The sequence below is a fragment of the Eleutherodactylus coqui genome, chromosome 3 (genome assembly GCF_035609145.1).
Source record: "Eleutherodactylus coqui strain aEleCoq1 chromosome 3, aEleCoq1.hap1, whole genome shotgun sequence".
In the NCBI taxonomy this organism is placed as follows: Eukaryota; Metazoa; Chordata; class Amphibia; order Anura; family Eleutherodactylidae; genus Eleutherodactylus; species Eleutherodactylus coqui.
Genome location: NC_089839.1, coordinates 79,384,543 through 79,404,556, shown reverse-complemented (window position 1 = coordinate 79,404,556; position 20,014 = coordinate 79,384,543). Strand labels below are relative to the sequence as shown.

The 20,014-nt window shown below is 43.0% G+C and overlaps 1 protein-coding gene across 1 annotated transcript in view; it reads left to right on the top strand.

Moving 5' to 3' along the window:
* DTD1 (D-aminoacyl-tRNA deacylase 1) overlaps positions 1-20,014 on the top strand; it is a 102,588-nt gene that overhangs the window by 13,063 nt on the left and 69,511 nt on the right. Inside the window, exon 4 of the mRNA XM_066595770.1 lies at positions 3,754-3,851. Within this exon, the coding sequence (XP_066451867.1) occupies positions 3,754-3,851 (98 nt within the window). The remainder of the gene's footprint in view (positions 1-3,753; positions 3,852-20,014) is intronic.

Sequence of the window (20,014 nt, the reverse complement as noted above, 5' to 3'; positions counted from 1 at the left end):
ATTATCCTTGTAAGCGCAATAGGACATTGACTGTATTCCATCAGACTGGTGGGTAATGAAATGTAAGAGATGCAGTAAGCGCATCGTGTACAAACAGCGATCTATCTACAACAATTCCAAAAGTAATAATCCTTTTTGTTCCCTAATAATACATTTTGACCTTTTTATGTACCCGCGGTAGACGCCTGAATGAATCACAAGAACCAAATAGTACCGTTAAGAGATTGTCTCATTTTAGACAAAAGTATCTACTTCTTATCTAGAAACAGCATCACATTGTGAACAAGGGAAAAAACACAGGGTGATTGTAACATCTTACGATTGGATCCACCATTCACTGTAGGCGATGATCACAGCTCACCTCCTCCCCCTCCCTTGCACACTGATATCTGCACTGGTCACATTCTCCATCAGAAGTCAATGGTGTGAATGGCCGGCGAGTTCTTCTGTAAAACATCTCTCCAATCACCCAGCTTCCAAAAAAAGTTGAAAATCACCAAAAAACAGCTTAATAGAATTTATAGCAACATGACGGGGCCACATTTAGAAGGAATTTGCTGTAAAAAAAAAAAAAAAAAAAAAAAAAAAGTTTTTCACTAGCGCCCAAGAAGACCTGATTGCCACTGTTAATACATGTGTCCACAGCATTGATAACGAGCTGCGGAGTAATCTCATGACCTGAGCATTGCTATCTAATATTTAGCAGTGAAGCACACATTGTAAGAGACCCGAAGGACGCCGCCGCCGCACCTGTATTCGGTTGACATCCATAATAATGTGCGCAATCATTTAGATGTAGCTAGCAGGAGAAAGTCTGTGTATTCTATTTGCCACGGGAACATCTTGTCTTTTGGATTTATCTAGTATCTCGCTGATTGCAATTTTCCCCAGGATTACTGTATTTCTGCTTTTGACACACTTGAGTCTAATTTTTGTTAGCGGAGTCTCTATTCATACAGCCAATTCCAGTTGATTGCTGATGAGAAGGCTTTGTGAGGGCTGGATGGCAGCATTTGATTAGTGAAGAACATTTCGAGGCTGAAATAAAACCCCATTGAACCAGGTGCTCATCAGACGCCGAAAATTAACCAACCGCAACAATACGAACATTTTAATCATTTCTTTTTCTGTTAATATATCGCAGACTAGAGGTTTATGTAACACTGGCTGGAAAGAAGTAATGATTGGGGTGCGTTCACACAGGGGGAAATACTGCAGGACTTCCATAAAGGAGAATACCGCGGCAAATTCCACATCCAAAACGGAGTTAAAATCTGCAGATTGGGACTCGAAATCAGCTGCATATCCCAAGCTGATTTCGGCAACAACTGACTTTTTTTTTTTTTTAATTGGCGTTTCCATATCCCAGTTATCAATGTTTTTGATAAATAGGAGCTTAGATGAACAGTCAAAACTTGACCTATATATGCAAGAAATTCTGCATTAAATTAATTTTACCATATTTATAATATATATTTTTAGCATAAGTCCGACTCAACTAAAATGGGACTCCAACTCCACAGCTCTGCTTGCCAAGTTGCCATATATAGAGACTGTTACACTTGTAGCCATTAACCCTTTCCAATCCACTGTCTTCCTACATTCTGCTTGAAGCTTGTTACAGCTCCAATGTCAGAAGACGTCCGACAGGGTATTCTTACCATCTATTGCCAGCCACTCCACTGTCGGAGCCTTTCTGGTGCACACACACTGGCTTTAGCCAGCAGATGGCACTGTTGTGTATAACAGCAAAAAGAGAGCCTTTTAGGAAACCCTGAATCCAAAATTGGATTGGAAAGAGTTAAGCTTGGTTGAGACCGTTTGCAAATATTGTCTGTCATATTCCCGCCTATGTGTGGATGAATGTAAATTCTGTAAAAGTTTTTATTGTGCTGCAACTTTGCCTTCTCCCCCCCCCCCCCCCCCCCCCGCCATACAGTGCTCCCCTCACCTTTTCAATTCTTCACGCTATCAGTGCGGCCTTTTACCCGGTACTTGGTGGCCCGTCATGAGTTCAGTGCGGCTGCTTAGGTGATGCAGAAGTTACATGATGTGACCAGCGGCTCACCGCTCAATAGAGGCTGCAGGTGAAAGGCTGCACTGATACCGCAAAGAATTGGGAGGTGAGGGGAGCGCAGTATGGCGGGGGAACAAGAAGGTAAAACTTCGCTTAATACCCAGAATTGAATTCACAAATCTGCTGGTCACCCCTAGAAACACTTGGCAAGCTTCTTGTTAAATGCCCTACTTATCTAGCTCATCTAGTGCAGTAGAAGAGTTAGTTTAAGGGGTTCTCCGTAACTTTTACTATGACCTACCTTCAGGATAGGTTATCAATAGTTGATCAGCAGGGGTCCGCCGTTCGGGATCACCACCGATCTGCTGATCTCCAGGTCCGCTGTTGGTGTGGACAGCTCTGGAAGCAAATAGCACTGTTAACATTGCAGCCGCCTGGTTTGGTTTTACAGGCACAGCTCCCATTGAATTCAGTACCAAACTGGGCCTCTGCAATATGGATAGCGCTATCTGCCCCCAGTGCTGTTCACACTGACAGCGGATCCAGAGATCAGTTATTCGGTGGCGATTCCGAGTGCCGGACTCCTGCCAAATGTTTATTGATAATCTATTCGGACATTAGGTGATCAATATCAAAAGTCACGGAGAACTACCTTACTCCTCCAGCTTACTGTATAGTTCGTGGTTTAAATCCCTGGATCTCAAGCCTGCAAGGAATGCTGGGAAATTTTCAGCTCTGAAGGCTGCCGAGTTGTGAATGCAGTTCTGTATGTAACTTGGGATCCGTGGAAGATAAAATTACTTTTTTAGAATCATTCTGTATGTAAACTGCAGATTGATGTTTAAAGGTGGGAATATGGTTTAACCCCTTCAGTGGCAGGTTTAGGCAGTCCTCAGCATATTTCAACACTGATTTTTAGGAGATTTGCCGGGTGTGCTGCTAAAGGGGTTAAATATTTTTTTAGATTGTTGAAGCAGACTACGGGCATGTTCACACTGCAGCTGCCACGGAAATCTGAGGCTGAACCTTGGAATGTTGCATAGCCCAAGGTTTTATAAGGACTGTCCAAGTTCCAGATCTTCTCCTGCCCTTCTGGACAGCAGCGCCATTCTTCACTGTATTTCTACTTTATGATCCTGGACCTCCCACGGCGTAAAGGCTGCAGCTGCCTCATTCATATCAATGCTGGCGCTCGGTGGATAGCGCTTCCAGTGAGCGCTTCCTCCTTCTTCCTGACATTACCTCCGTGTTACCTGCACTACGTGGTGCTTTTTGTATTTATCTTGCAGTTATTGTGGGTTCACAAACAGGTGATGGGCTTCATCCTTTACCACATTATCCTCATTACATGCAGTTTAATCACTTTGACACTAGATGGTGATGTGGAACAATGCAAAAATAAAAGTTAAAAAGTATCATTGCTGGTCTTGGCGCTGCTCAGAAATTAACAGTTGGTCATATTTGTTATCATATATTGTAAATAAACACCTTAATCACCAGTAGATAAGTCCCTAGGTAAGCATCCTTAGCGCTCAGATGCGCTACATGCGGGTCAATTCTAATCTTCTTTTCAGAATTCCATTTAAAGAAAGGAATCCCTTCCGGTCCTTGCAGACGAGCCCATTCTCTTCTGAACGAGCGAGTGATGTCACCGATAGCTCGTTATAAAAAATAAAAGGGCCCGCTTTATAATTCTTGATAACAACGAAGAGTCACTTTCCTTTTATTCTTTTCAGATGGCACGTTTGGAGCTTACATGCAAGTACACATACAGAATGATGGCCCTGTGACAATAGAGTTGGAGCCCCCGGCCTCAACAGCTGACCCAAAACATGTGAGTAACCGGCTAGGAACGGATATAAGGGAATATGAATCCAAGATGGTTATTATTATGCTTCTCTCCATATGAAAAGGTTAACCATTGTCATAAATACTGCGGATGAGTAGGATCCAGCAGGACTTCTGTCATTCCCCAAACCTTTATTAGTGCCCAGTATGTAACAGTCTGGTTGGCTAGTGGCTGCACTGTGCAGATTCCAATGAGATCACTTGTATGTTCTCAGCAGCTGATGCCTATGAGAAATAATAAGCTGTCCATTTCTGTGGTCTTAATCAAGACCAGAAAGTATGTATAAGGCTAAAGGCACACGGATGTGATTCCACAGACTGCACGCGGCCCGTTGTAGTCTAGGAGGTTAGTTCACATGCGTGATTTTTTTACATGGAGCAATGGTCCACGTGTAAAACCTCATGACCTGTCCTATTCCCATCTGTTCTTACGGATGAGAATAGCACATGCAATCTTTATCACCATGCAGTGTCCGTGCATATCGTACAGCGCATGGACGAGTGACCTTGTGATGTCCGATGCAAGTTGTACCCAAGTGTCTTGATCGCAACTTGCATTACAGCCATGTGCCTGCGGCCTAAGGCACTGTACATGGTACGTTTGAGCCTTTCACAGGAGGTATAAAAGCCAGGCAGCTGAGTGCAAGCCCAACAGACCCAATTATAGTCAATGGGGTCTTTTTGGCGCGGTTTGGTTCCGTCCTGAGACGACTATACAGATTTTCCTTTTCTGCTCCCTGAATAGAGCAGGTAAGTGGAACCCCAGGTGCATATGTTAAACCTCCCTTATTTCGGTAAGTCTTGACGTACACTGCCGATGGAGGCTCTGATGTATACCACTGTATTGCACGCTGAGTCCAATCGTAAATAAAAGTACCGTGCAGCATGTTTTTTTTCTTTTTTTTTGCAATACTGTAGCAAAAAACGTGTGGTAATGCATTATAGGCCAAAAGAGTGCTTTTTGGGGACGGGGGTGGGGGAGTGGGTTTTCTTTTTCGTCATCGGATGGAGGCACCCCTATGGATATATTTCATGTATGCATTGAGAGATTTTCCCAGCATATATGCATAGGACTTAAACATGGTGTGAAGGGTGCGGTCAAACGTTCCAGAAATGCTGTGGATTTTCTTTATAGATTTACTGCTGGGAAACCCACAGTGAAGTAAGGCCGCCTGCAGACGGTCAGATTGCAGCGGGATGCGTACCCCTGCCCCTGCAGAGGCCTGCGGCTCACCTGCTCCCAGCATCTTCTGTTCCTGCTATGCGCCGGCTGCTGGCACATGCGAAGAGCGGAGCCAGCATGCCTCTGCGAGACCCGCACAGAAATAGAACATGCCACGATTTGTTTTCCGCGTGTTTTCACACGGACAAATCCCGGCCGTCGGCATAGGATTGCGTTTTGCAATGCAATCCTATGCAGGCGGGTACGGGCGGAAATTCTGCAGAATTTCTGCCCGTGTGCAGGGCGCCTAAAGGCGGCGGGATTTTAACAAATCTCATAGGCCTGCTGTTGAATATGTCCATGCGGAGTTTCTTTACCCAATAGCATGTCCATTTCTGCTGCAGATTTCACACTGTGCAGTGTAGCGGGGTGAAATCCACTGGGGGATTTTTCTGCCACGTATATCCCTACCCATAGGGGCAGTTTGTTAAAGGGAATGTGGTAAATTTAGTCGTTGCAATGGACTAGTAATAAGAGCCTGGTCCCACATAGCAGCAGTAGCACAATACTGGTGCCAAGTACTACTATATATAGTCAGCCTTTTATCTGCGACTCTCAGAATTAAGAGAGAATCAATGTGTTTTTTGTAGAATTAGCAGCTTATGATTCAGTTGCTTTGTGGTTACAATCTAAGGAGTAACAGACAAACAGAATGACATAAATGGACTGGAAACTCCTGAGACAGAGAAGAGCACTCACAAATATAATGACATTACATGGGGATGGTCATTGGCTCGCTGGGAAGCAGCAGACTGTCCTTGTATTACTTTTGTGCCTTTCATCTTGATTAACTGATTGAGATTCTGTGTCCCAGCAGTTACTCTCATCTCCTAAATAAACTATGACGTCGAGCTGTATTTAGTTGGGTAGACGGGTGCCTGGGACTCGGAGGCAGTTAGTCTACATTTGTGTGGATATGTGTATTAAATATGAGAAGCTTAACCTGATAATCTTCCTTCCGTATTCTGGTTTATTCTACGTTGAGTATTTTGCAAATATTTAGTGTCTAGAACACGACTGTGCGGTTCTGCTTCAGCCTTCATTGCTTTAATTAAGAGTCTTCCCATATTTATTTTAGTGTGCGTGTGTGCGTGTATGTATGTATGTGTGTGTGTATATATGTATGTATGTATAGTGTGTGTGTGTGTGTGTGTGTGTGTGTGTGTGTGTGTGTGTGTGTGTATGTGTGTGTGTGTGTGTATATATATAATATAATAGTGTGTTTTTTTAATATAAATATACAATTTATTATATTGCTGTTTTATGATTTCTGTGAGCAGAAAATTCCCCCTCGCACGGTCTTTATACTTTTCTGTCCATTCAGCAAAAACATCCTACTGAATGCTGATAAAGTATTAATTTTTTATATTTACTTCTGCCAACTTATATTGTTTATATTAAGCATTCAGTGATAATGTATTATTTATGTCTTAAAAAAATAGCTGCCACCAGGGGGCAGAAGTGGTGCACATTTATTTATGTGCCCAAGCCATATGTATTGCATTTTTCTGACTACAGGAGAATCCACCAGACCCCCTGTCTTACAATACATTTATATCCCTTTTCTAAAGCTGTCAGATTGTACTACTTCCAGAAGCCATACTTGTATGGTGTACAATGGTGACAGTGTAGCCCTGCTACTATACCTATTGATATCGTAGGTGGGACAGGTAAAAGCAACTTGTTTCTGTGCCAGCATCAAATGCAACCCATGCTGCTGTAGCAAACCTGCCAATTGGGGATGCAAAAGACATGTTTATCGGGAAGCCTTCAGCAAAGCTTTCTGCATATTCCTTAGATGTAAAAATGGTGTAGGCGGTAGGGAGCAACTTTTAGGGCCATTTTACACAGAACAATTATCGTTCAGACTATCGCTAGATCATGCAAATCTGAAGGATCGTTCATTGTGAATTTCACCAGCGACTGAACAGCGAATGGTAATTTATTTACTCATTCAGTTTTGGCAGGCATAACAATCAAATGACGATCGTCCCGTGTAAAAAGGCAGTCGTTTAATTACAGCTGCCTGTTTACTGTGAATGGCAACTGAAAGCCATCTCCAACCTACTCCGCCTCCATTCACTGAGCAACCCTTGGTCAAGTGTGAAAGCCTCTAAAAGAACCTACATGCTTGCTTGTACAATAATGCAGTATGTAAATGTTTTACAGCTAATATACGCCAATCATCCATGACATTAAAACTACTGACAGGTGAAGTGAATACCATTGATTGTTCTCGCCAATAGCCTACGGAGAGGGAGTAAAGTGCGCAGTGGAACGCCCTCTGGTACTGACCATAGAGTAGATACATTTAGCACATAATCTAAATGATCTGAATTCGGTAATGGACAATCAGAGACCCAGCTTGAAAGGTATCACAGGTGTCCCGCCAAATAATATAGATAGAAATCTGGGAGTGCTGCCCCAGGATCCTCTTTACCTCTACGCAACGCAGACTATTAAAGTTTGCATTGTACAGCAGACCAGACAAGGAGCGATCAGTGAGTTGGCTAAAGTGAAGAATTTCTCAGGTATCGGGATGATATAATTCTCAGGTATCGGGATGATATAATTCTCAGGTATCTGCATGATATAATACTTTGGGTAAAATAAGTTAATTCTGCCATGTACAGATATTAGGAATCCTTTCCAGACCATGAACTTAGAAGGGACAGTAGAGGACAAATATTGGTGTTATAGGAGCTGGAGCAGTCTTTGAGAATATTTACGCCAAGGTATTTATATTGTGATACCACTTGCAGTTACACAATTCCGCTGATCACCCACAATTAAATCTATTTAGTGGCATATTATTAGATTTTTGCCAATTAATGAGTCCAGAGAAATGTGCTATGGCGTCCTAGCTCTGGGTGCGGTGACTCTTGGGTTCGCCAAAAGCAGGGCCATATCATGCACCTTAAGACCTATACCGACCTCTCTAGGGCCAACTACCAGATCTGAATGGCAAGAGGCTTTATTGTCAGAGCAAAATGCAGGAAAATAGAGCAGGTCCTACTTTTTTCTCTGCACGCAATGCAAACACAAACTGTACTCATGAGAAGGAACCCATTGAAATCAATGGCTTCTGTTCTACGCGTTTAGCACCTGCGGATTTTGCGTGCACAAACAGTTGTGTGAAGAAGCCCCAAATCTGCTGGCATATATATGCAATTCTAGAGTCATATAATTTTTGATAGAAGGTGGAAAACTGTTCTAGAATCAGATATTACGAAGTTCTGTGAGGCGCGTACCTGTAAATCAGGTGGAACAGAGCAGGCTTGACTAACAGTTTACTGGACTGATTCCCCAATTCAAATGAGATTGGTAAAGAATAGCTTCCAAGAGGCCTTATCCTTTAATATGTGCAAATAGTATCTCCAAAGTGATGGCCAAGTATCTCTATTAGATGCAGTAGGGTCAAGTATAAAAACTTCCTCTGCTTGCCTATATTGGCCTAAGACCTCTGGTGAGGCTCATTTAACAAAAGAAATGTAGGACTGGAGGCGCCCCCTCAGGTAAACCTTGAGTATCCCAAACCAGCGCCCTATCGTAGATCTCCCTATGTGTTGCTACAAATATCTGAAATTGGTCTGGAATACGATCATTGGTACTATGGTTCTTATGCAGGCCTTTACAGCCCATTTGTCGCCCAATCCCTCCAAAGGTCTGCAAAACACGACTAGCCTCTGAGATACCTCTGGGTAGATGTGGAATGTTTTCAATATCAGAGACCAGGCCTAACAAGCCAAATGTATAATCTATTATAGAAAGTGTGTTAAATTGTGGAGTATGACAGGTATATTATTTGACTCCTGAGTTCTTCATCCTCCAAATATCCAACAAACCAACTTCAGTTAGTAAAGAGGCAAGCGAAGACCCAACACCCGACGAGCCAGAGGAAAATATATCTGGATCCATCACGGAGTTAAAGCCCTTCATAAAAATGACTTGTGCTTCTGGGAATAAAGCGGCAAAACAGATAGCCGCGTGAATAATTGCCGTGAGGGATTATAATATATCCATGGCCAGGCTTGTGGCATCCATGTCTCAGAGCTGTTTTGGTTACATAAGGCATCTACACAATATTAGGCAGGTGGGTTTAATGCTATGGCTTATACATGTACATAATACAGTCATTGTCAAATAATCAAACACCTGGAAAAAGTTGCTGGAATCAAAAGAAACTTTCTCTGTGTGATTGTAATGTTGATATAAGTAAGTGATTACAATATCAGAGCAAAAGGATCATTTATTGTGGAGAACTGACCTGTTCTAGGGAAACTCTAGTTATACTGCCTATAGCTTGGGTGCAAGATGGGCAAGGAAGCTCTAGTACCCTGTTGTACCACCTCTAGCTTGTATACAAGATGTGATACGGGCGGGCAAAGAAGCAATAGTACCCTGTTGTACCACCTCTAGCTTGTATACAAGATGTGATACGGGCGGGCAAAGAAGCAATAGTACCCTGTTTGGTGCCTCTAGCTTGGATGTAAGAGGTAATATGGGTGAGCAAGGAGGCTCTAGTACCCTGTTGTACTGCCTCTAGCTGCCTCTAGCTTGTATACAAGATGTAATATCGGTGGGCATTGAGGCTCTAGTAACCTGTTGGGCTGCCTCTAGCTTGGATGCAAGATGTGATATGGGTGGGCAATGAGACCCTAGTAACCTGTTGGGCTGCCTCTAGCTTGGATACAAGATGTGATATGGGCGGGCATATGGCAATTTTGTAGAGGCATTCCTGTGGCATCCTTTTTATGTGCAGCCGCCTTGGGAGACAATACAAGTGGGCTGCTGGATGTCTTTAACATATCACTGAGCTGTCATTGTCCCTTGTCCGACTACTAGGGGTGAGCGACTGTCGTATGCAATGCCCCCCAGACCATCCCACCAGCAGTGGGGGCATTGTGCCACTCTAGAGCAAAAGCAGGATTGAGGTGCTCACTCCGCGGTCTCCAGACAAGAAGACTGCCGTCGTCGGTGCCGAAGCTAAGCCTGGATTTGTTGCTGAAGACAACCACTCCTTAGTAGTCCACTTGCGCCGTTTGTGACACCAAATGAGGGTGACAGTTGGTGTGAAAGGCATTACATGTAATGGGCGCCATGAGACCAAATGTCTTTTAGCCAAGCATCTGGTTATGGTTCCAACAGACACAGGGGCTGTAACAATGGCACCACCTGTCTCTGGAAGGCGGACGATGAAACACTTGGAGGTGCTCATGGTTGTTGGACGATCAAACGATCCTCTCGTGGTCTGTGAGCGGGCATCCTGAGCTCAGTAGCCGCCTGTGCGTGCCCTCACACATCCACTGGTCCCAACACCTGCTAACAGTCTGGTCAGAACGGCCAAGGTGGCAGCAATTCATCGATGCGACCATCCAGTATCTCGCATGCCAATAATGTGCCCCCCATCAAACTGTTAACTGGGTAAAATCTCTTTGATTGCGTTGTAGAGGCGTCTAGTGGTCAACAAGCTCCACACAAGCGAAATGAGAGGTCACTACATACAAGGAGCCTCTGAGAGTCTTTTATAGGCCAAGGGGGGAACCACTTTTATGGCCTCAAGTGGCCAGACCGTTCATTAATCACACCGCAGCTCTAATCATATGTATATCTGCTGAGATGGAACTGCATGCCGAGTTTTGCAGTAGAACGACTTCTTTCAAGGGCTGAAGTGTATGCATTGCCACTATGACCCAGAGCTGGAGGTGCCACGTAAGGTTAATGCTTGCATGTAATCAAGTGTTACTCATACTGAGAAATTGTACGCTGCAATTAGGATTGTACCCAGACTGTACAATTGTGAAATGCTTAATTGACGAGCGGATGAAAAAGTAATGAAATTGTCTCTGTCATCAACACTGTTTTGTTGCTCATTGAGTCTGTTCAGCTTTGCATAATCCCCTTATTCATGTGCTTTGGTCTATGACCCATCTGCTTCTTTTAGAGTACCTTGATCAAATGTCAGCTGTTAATGCTCCTCATTACAGCCACATGTATTTCTGCATTTTCTGTCTTTTTATAGACCTGATTTTGGATTCATGAAAATAATGATATGCACTTACTTAACCCCAACATGGACGGCTAAGAACTCCCATGGGGTTTTTATTTTTTTCCAAGACACTAATTACCAGTAAGAGACATCAGAAAGCGAATTCATGAAAAAGCCGTGTTTTATAAGTAGGTCTGAGTCCTCTTAATACGTGTGCACATGTCTGGCTGCACCGTGTGCCAGACTGTGAACTCCATGCTAGCTGTGCGCTGACATGTATTTATGCCAGCTTTTGGCATAAATTATAGTCAAGCTGAAAAGCCAATGGAGACCACTCCCCCTTTTGCTAGACCCACCTACTTTTTGGTAAAAAACCGGTTCTCAAAAAGGCCAAAAAGTTGAAAATCCTTTTGCAAGTATGCGTGAGTGAGTAATCATGTGTCCTCAAGCACACAGCTCATTAGCTAGACATGCATGTTATAGGCAGTGTATATAAATGTAATATCTCGTAGATGGATCGTTTTTTCACACCATGTAAATGGAATACATTGTTAATTTTATAATTTATGCAATAAATATATTAGAACCCCTGTAACCCCTTCCTGCCTAAAGGTGTAAATGTACGCTCTGGCTGGTAAGCAGTTCCCTCCTTTAGGGTATACATTTGCGTCCTATGGATGGCACAAGTTCAGAATTTGAGCCCACGGCATACTCTGTGTGAGCTGGCTGTGACTGACAGATGCAACAGCGGGGATCAGTAAGAGCACAATTACCCCACTGTTAACCCCTTACGTGCTGCAATCAATGTTGATTGCGGCATGTAAAGTGTTCACAGAGGGAGGGGCGCTCCCTCTATGACCTCATTGGCACTCTACTATGTAATCACATAGGGCTGATGGGTTGCCATTGCAACCGGATGCCAAACAATGGTGTCCAGGTATGCCCTCGCCTACAATCGCTATTATTAGTGATGATACATGTATCATCCTATTATCACAGCTACAGGGACAAAAAAATGTAAGAAATTAAATAAAAATAACAAAAAAAGTGTGTGTGTGTATGAATATAAACTTTTGCGCACTCTGCCCTCTTTGCTTTAAAAAAATAAAATAAAATGTAAACACCCTTTTGGTATTGTAGCGTCTGTAGCAATAAAATAAACACGCTTTTTATCCTGCATAGCAAGCCCCTCAAAAAGCTAAAAAAACTGACCAAAACATGCTGTCTTTATTCATTTCGCCTCCTAAAAAAAGGCTGTACAATTTTGGGGGTGAATATGGTTTATTTGATCACTTTTATAATTAAACTACAGCCCCTTGTCTAGTCATGTCAACATAAAAATTAAAGTTATAGCTTTTGAAAAGTGGAGCTGAAAATTCCCCAAAAATCGTTGCATCCTTAGTTCCAAAATAGGCCGTGTTAAGATGAGGGTCAGCGTTGTTTCTGTCAGTCTGCCAATTCAAGCTATGATACAGTATCTCATTACAGAAGTCACTTAATCATTTTTTTAATCATTTACTGCACTTATTTTGGGCCTTTTTTACGTGCTTCTTTTTTGGAGGTTTTCCTTTCATCTTGCTGCTACAAGAAGTAACATGTTTTCTTTCAGAATCCTTTTGATTACTCTAATGTTGTTTTTAAGATTTACATTTTGAAGGAAATCAAGATAACATTACATTCATGAGTAGAGTCCGGTAAAAAATGGTTTATGAAAATGAAACCATGTAAGACCCTTGTACACTAAGGACTGGGCTGAATACAGCATGCAGGACCACTGCAGCAGCCCAGGTTAGAGGGATAACATGAAGCTTCTGGGCCCCAATGCAAAATCCTGTAACAGGGCCTCCAACTATAATGCTTTATTCATAGTACTACTAGGCTTCCTATATGGAGAAGAGAAGCCTTATGGGCCCTCTAAGGGTCCTGAGCCGCGTAGAAACCGCATCCCCCTATAGTTACACCCCTGGTCCTGGTTTCATCCAGGTCGTCATTCATGTCAACTGATGGCAGGGTCTTCCTTTCTTCTCCTTACCTTCATATGTATTTAATGTCTCCGCTAGATTCTTCCTCCAGTAGGATAGTACTTTTGGCTAAAAGACTTCCAGACTATTGCTTCTCCACAGTGGCTATATCCGAGAGGCAGTACTAATGGGAGATTGTGCCGCAACGTCATTGGAGTGTAATGCAAAGTCAGTGGCGTTACTTACCAGCGATGGCCGATCCACACTATTCTGATGCAGGCGTCCAGAAGAGTTTTTAAAACACCCGCCCTAAATGACGAACCTGTTACAGGACTTTGGGGATTCCTCTTTCCTGCTCCGTTCGGGAAGCATGTAAGAGAAATGCCTGTGGCTGAACGGTTCCATCTCTGGACGAGACTAAACAGCGCTGAGCAGACGCCATTGACTATAATGACGTCCGCCAGCTTTCAGCCCGGCTGCCTGGGTTTTTCTCCTGGTGTTTTCAACTGCATCTATAATGAATAAGTTGAAAGTTCAGATGCAGATGTGAAACCACCCAATATTTTCTTTATTACATTTTTTTTTTATACGAGAGCCAGGGAGCTGGTGAGTATACAAAAAAATATTGCATCGCCTGGCTCCCTGTCACCGCCCTAACTGCACTATAACTTTGCTGTTATAGGGAGGTGGGAGGTTCCCTTTAACTACTACATGTGACCCTTCTACATAAAATGAATGTGCCTCCTCTTTGCAGGTTTCAGAATCGCTCTGTAATTATAAAGGCGGCATGTAGAGCTCAGTAATATTTAGGTTTTTCTGCTGTGTTTTTAAGTGAAAAGCTGAATAAATTCAGCTCCGTTACATATTGAGGCTGTGGGCCCGGCTTCTCCTACCGCATGCGGTGATTGGCGGCTCCCCTTGTATGAACATGTATACAGGAAAAGCTGTCAATCAGTGTGTCAAGGGCAGTGGATTGAAAAAAATGTGGCAGAATGGTAAATGGCATGTAGCAGGGGAAGGAAAGCGTAAAGAGGATGTGCACTGTTCTACTTGGCAGTCTTCTGAGATCATTTAGTACCCAGTTATAACTGGGCCATAGAGGTAATGACTTGAAAGCTTTCAGGGATGCTACTAGGGTTTTAAAGGGTTGTCCCAGCTAAAATGAAAAACAAGAATAGTGCACCCCATGCCTAAGCATCTAGAACAGCCTATACTCGCCTCTCCTGGCTACGCTGCAACTCCAGCATCACAACTCAATCCCCTCTGACACTGTGTTTGCAGGCTGCAGTCGGCCTATGTATGGAATGTCACAGGCTACTGTAGCCAATCGCAGACCTCAGCATTTGAGCACCGAGGCCTGTGATTGGCTGCAGCAGTCTGCAACGTTTCCTTCACAGCCTGTCTCTGCAGCCTATAAATGGACTCGACACAGAGTATGAAGCTACAGGGATTTGGAAGAGGTAAGTATAAGATATTTTATTATGTTGTGAGCATGGGGAGTGCTAACTAAAATATATATATAACTTGGACCCCATTAAAAGAAACTGGGTCAGATTTACTAATACTGTGCAATAATAGTAGACCGTTCAAACTTGGTGCATTTTCAGACAATTTGACTATTTTTATCACAGTGGCTCTGCTAGGCGATACATCTCACCATCTTTAGACTGTCTAGTCTACATTTATATCATCCATTAGTTGGCTTAGTCTTATGGCAGATTTTGCAATAAAACTTTGCCACGTTTTGTCGAGAGAGGGCATATTTTGGCTAAAAAAGCTTCTAAAACATACCATAAGTGTGATACAAAGTGTGTAAGATCATTTTCTGGTGCGTTTTCCATAGTAAATCTGCCCCACTGTCCCTGGATGGATAATGCATATTACTTTCTAAATTAAATGCAGCGCTACTGAACATACAGAAAAATAAAAATTAATCAGATGTAGTTGCAAACTAAATACAAAACAATTATATTCAGTGACACACAGGTAACATCTCTTATTGACATTCTCTTTCCTTATTGTCTCCATTTGGCCCAGACCACCATAACACTACTTTCACTTACAACTCATCTCTGCAATGAATGCTGCCCAGACGTCTTAAGTTCCTCATCTTTGTACCCACTCCTCATCTTCTCAGCACAAACTCTCCATCCCGGTGCTCCAGCAATGACCTGCTGCTTCTACCTTTAATACTGTGCCTGCTGTTCTGCCCAGTGCATCCAAAGTACAACTCATAATGGCCTCCAAAATAATTGTGCAACAGACAGTGTTCCCCAAAATAACGTATCGACAACAAGCCGTGATTTAAAAAAACTGGGATTCAAACACAAAGTATGTTAAAGTTGTAGAAGTTTTATTAAAGATTACATTTATTAAAGATTTATTTATTAAAGATTACATGGTTTTTGTAGAATATGTACACCACGTGATCGTTGCGTACAGCTGTGGTGGCATTCTGCGTAGTCACGTAAAAATATGCACCAGTTATTGGCTGCTGAAGTCATGTGATGGATTATGGACAATACATCTTAAAGGGGTTTTCCGGTTGTGAAGTGAATTGTCAAAAATTCCAAATCTGAAAGGTGTTTGCATCATGTTTATGCACAGCTGGTTACATGTATAAATCATACAGCCGCCTTATCCTGTCCTCAATTTTTGATATTTTCCTGCATCGCTATTTCCCAAGATGGCTTCCGCATATCTGCTGACATGCAGCTTGAAACTCTATTTACCACAATTCCCTGCTCTGTACTTCCTGTGCAGGTCCCCACTTAGCGCTTCCCTGCTATTGGTCAGTAATCCGTCCTCGAAAGCTGAATAGAAGAAAAGCCGTCCCTGGTCATTCCTACTGAGCAAGCCTGGCCTGTAGCGCTGGAATGCCTACAGGACGTATCCAGGGGCAACCTGGGAATAAACAATTTTGAGGAGCCGCAACATTCCCCATATTGTGAATAAGAACAACTGAAGTTCGGTATTTTAACTGAACGATCTGTAAACGAGCCAACAATGATTTGCATGCCTGCATAAAATACAGAGAAAGCAAACTTTTCGTCATTTGATCGTTGGCTGCGTTTACACCGAACGTATCGTCCATCTTTGCTCGTTTAAACTATTTTTTTGAATTAATCGTTCTGTGTAAAAGGGCCTTTTCCCTGTTTCCATGGTCCTCTCCTCCAGTATCTCCTATAGTGATAGGCCGTACACGAAAACCCAGATCTATGACCTTCATGTGAACCGGAACCAGTCAGTGGGCCTAAAGTGGCTCTTTTAATGGCTCTTATATTGGAATTCAATGTTTGCTCAAGCTGTTCTGCCCTCTAATATACCTTTGTACAGACGAGAAGCCGGGTGGGGCGGCAGAACGAGTAGACAGGCAGCCCTGCCACCTCCCTTCATAGTATGGCGTATGACCTCTACCATGAAAAGAGGGGAGGGGCTGCTTCTCCACTGTTCTGCCCGCTTCTCGACACAACAGCCTGTAACGAAGAGCCATTCAGGTGCTGTAAGAGTGTTCTCTTTTTGGTCAGCTGAGCCAACTGATCTGGCTCATCATTCAGGACTGGACTTCTCATCACCAATCTCATCCGCTAAATATGCTACTGGTTTATAAAAAAAATTGTAAGAAGTCACATGATGCTGGAGTTTACTGCTGATTGGCTAACCCATCCTACCTCACAGCAGCATAAAACTCGAGTTCTGTTACCAGATTCTCACCCTCTTCTAGATGGAGATTGATTGAGACATCTACGCCACTTTTGATCTCCTTTGCATTTCGACGACGCATATAGAGTCGAAGGTTGCACTTGGCCTATGCTTTACGTGGGATCTATCAGCAATCGACAGGTTGCTGACTCCTGGCGTATTGGCACATTTCAGCAAGACTTGGCTTGCACTTTGGTAGACATTGCATGGACTTTCCCACCCTGAGGAAATTCAGTTGCATTCTGTACATCAACTGACTAGGAGAATGACAGAGGACAAGACCTTTTAAATAGTTAAAATAGACTATCCTTTTTATTTATTCATTTGGCAAGGGGACATCAATAATTTAGATTTCTGGTCCTTTTAAGAATTTCAGAGTTTTTTTTAAATTTTAATCTAAAACCAACTACGCCGCTGAATTAAGCTAAAATTCCCATCCTGGATGAAGAATATAATATATGAACACAGACCTCTGATCTTCTATAACCTCCCGTGAATCCGCAGATGATATGTGGCACATTCACATGCTGATTATAAAATTGCTGAGGCTCAAAGGAAGGCTTCTACAAAACACTGACAGGACAAACAAGGTAGCGGAGGTGAAGGTGGCCTCAAATTACTGCGAGAGCAGCATCGGATGAGCATACTGATAAAGCTGGCCCTGACTGGGAGAGAATGTAAAACAGGGGAACGCTTATAGCAATGAAGAGACCTGTTTAAAACGGCGACTGCACATAATATCTAAATATATACTCATAAAATTAGCCACCCTTTTTCTTGAACAGTTTTGTAGATTTGGCGCCGTCTCTCAACATTGACACGTAGTTACATGGGATGCTTTAGCAACATCCCAGAAGGAAGTCTCATATCTACTGATCATGTAGTGACCTTGGTGGTCTCTATTGGGTTTAGATGTGGTTGCTGTGTAGCCCAGTTCCTCAGATACAGCACTCTCTTTCCTTATTTCATATACAGTACTTCTTAGTGCTTTTTCTTTCGTCCAAAAGCCGGACGGAAATTGGGCGGATCCCATCATAGTCAATAGGGGCTGCCCAGGGCTGTTCGGTTCCATTCAGCAGACAGCTCTGTTCCCTCTGCAGTGGCCAGGCTTACCATTACAACCTGTCACTTCAAGGGAAACTTTGCTTTTAATACTAAGCCTGGCCACTGCAATGTGAACAGAGCTGTTTGCTTCCTGAGATCAAGTCGGTGTACAAGCACATCGTGTTGGAGAACAGCTGATAAGTGGGGCTTACCCCTGCTGATCTACTATTGGTAGCTTATCCTGCGGATAGACTGTCAATAGTTTACAACTGGACAGCTCTTTTAAGTTAGCAGAACTGGTGTTTTATCATGTGGGACTTTTCAACCCTCTTTCGCACCATGATTTATATTTGAAAACCACGGGACTTGCCCTCCTATCATCACTTGAATCTAGCAGCGTGGGAAAAGACACACTGCCCCATAAGTCATGCCCCAGGAAATCACCCCTTCTATGCTTGTATTTGCTTATATTGATGTATCCCCTGTGTGAGTCCTTCTACTTGTACTGTACACTGTTTTGCCCCTTTGGCCAATGATGGTTAGCAGCTGTTGCATGAGGTTGCACCGCCAAACCCTGCCAGCGTCACTGGTCACCAGGACACATACTTTCTGGATCCCAGCTTACAGGAGGAAGTGTGCGGCATCAGCGTGGCTCCAGGCTAGGCTCCATGCTGATGTAAGGGCAGTGTAATAGTGCTGTGTGTTGCACCATGGCATTGCTACATAGGGAGGGCATAAGCGGAGGAGGAATGAGTCCATCTGCGAGAGTAACTGTGTGTAGTGCAGTTTCCTTGAAAAGTAATGGTGTAGCGGCAACAAGCATCCGCCTAGGAACAGAGCAGTGTCCAAACTGTTTGAAGGAAACCCGTGAGTGCCATATAGGCTGTGGCAGAAACTGGCCTCCCGGCAACCCACAGTGGCACAGTTGGATGGGCTGAGAGCCAACAGTTACCTTGGTGCAACCTGACTCGGTGGACTTTACTGGAGGTTTATGTTCCCGGTTCAAAGACTGCCCAGAAATAGTTATGCCAACGTTAAGTAAAACAATTATGTGGTTCAACTGCAATGACGGTGTCCTTCCTGGAAGCCTGCTAACAGATCTGTATCGTATAAAGTGTGCGTGTATGTATGTATGTATGTATGTATGTATATATGTGTATATATATATGTATGTATGTGTGTGTGTGTGTATATATATATATATATATATATATATATATATATATATATATGTATATATCTATATATCATTTTCTTTTTAAGCAGATAAATGCAGGATTTTTGTAATTAATCTTTGCCACCAGCATGTTGTGTGGTGTTGATTTTTTTTTCATCTTCTGACAAGTCGGTCACATCTAATTCTTTTTTTTATTTGTTTTTATTTTAATTAAATGTTCTGTTTTAGAAAAAATAAAAAAATTGGCCCAGCATGTCAAGCATGGAAACCAGTATTAAAGCGGCATGTAAAAGAGATGGATAACCCAGCACTTCTGAAAACTATTCCAACCACTTCCCTTATTGATCTATCCTTAGAATACGCTGGTCATAAAAAGTCCTTGTTTAGCGGCGGCGTACGAGTTCTGAATATGGACTTTTTATGACTGTTAAGGATCGATCAATAAAACATGTGGTTTTAATCGATTCCCAAGTGCTGAATTATCCATTTCTGTAAGCCATGTTCTCATCCGTCAGGCTATCCTCCGCATCTAACACGGGGACCCAGTCATTACACTGCACTCTCCATGTCATGTATTTCCGAGGACAGGCATGTACCAGTTCAGGAGACACAACAGATCTGAAGCCAATATACTTGAGGGGTTTTTATGTTGTCTGACTGGTGGCGGCCAAGAGACAAGATTTCTTGTCGTAGCTCTTCTCGTTGTCAATAAATGTAGACAGTAGGCTGAGATGTTTGCTCCAATGTTGTCACATAAGTAGCCGTCTCGTTATTTTTCTCGTTGTGATTTTTAAGAAGGGAGCCCGAGGTCGTTATGAAGCGGCCTGTCATGTTAGGGGTCTATTCTCAAGCATCTACGGTATTCCTTGTGATGTTACGAGTCAAAGCCTTCTAAAGATCACAATTCCGCTACCTTGCCTTTCTGTCATATAGAGCTGGGACATTGATTATTGACTGGGGTACCATGGACTTTTGAAGTGTCCTTTTCTCTGAGGTTGCTAAGAAAAATCTATTCAGCTTTTTCTATTTCCAGATCAGTAAGCCAGACAGAATA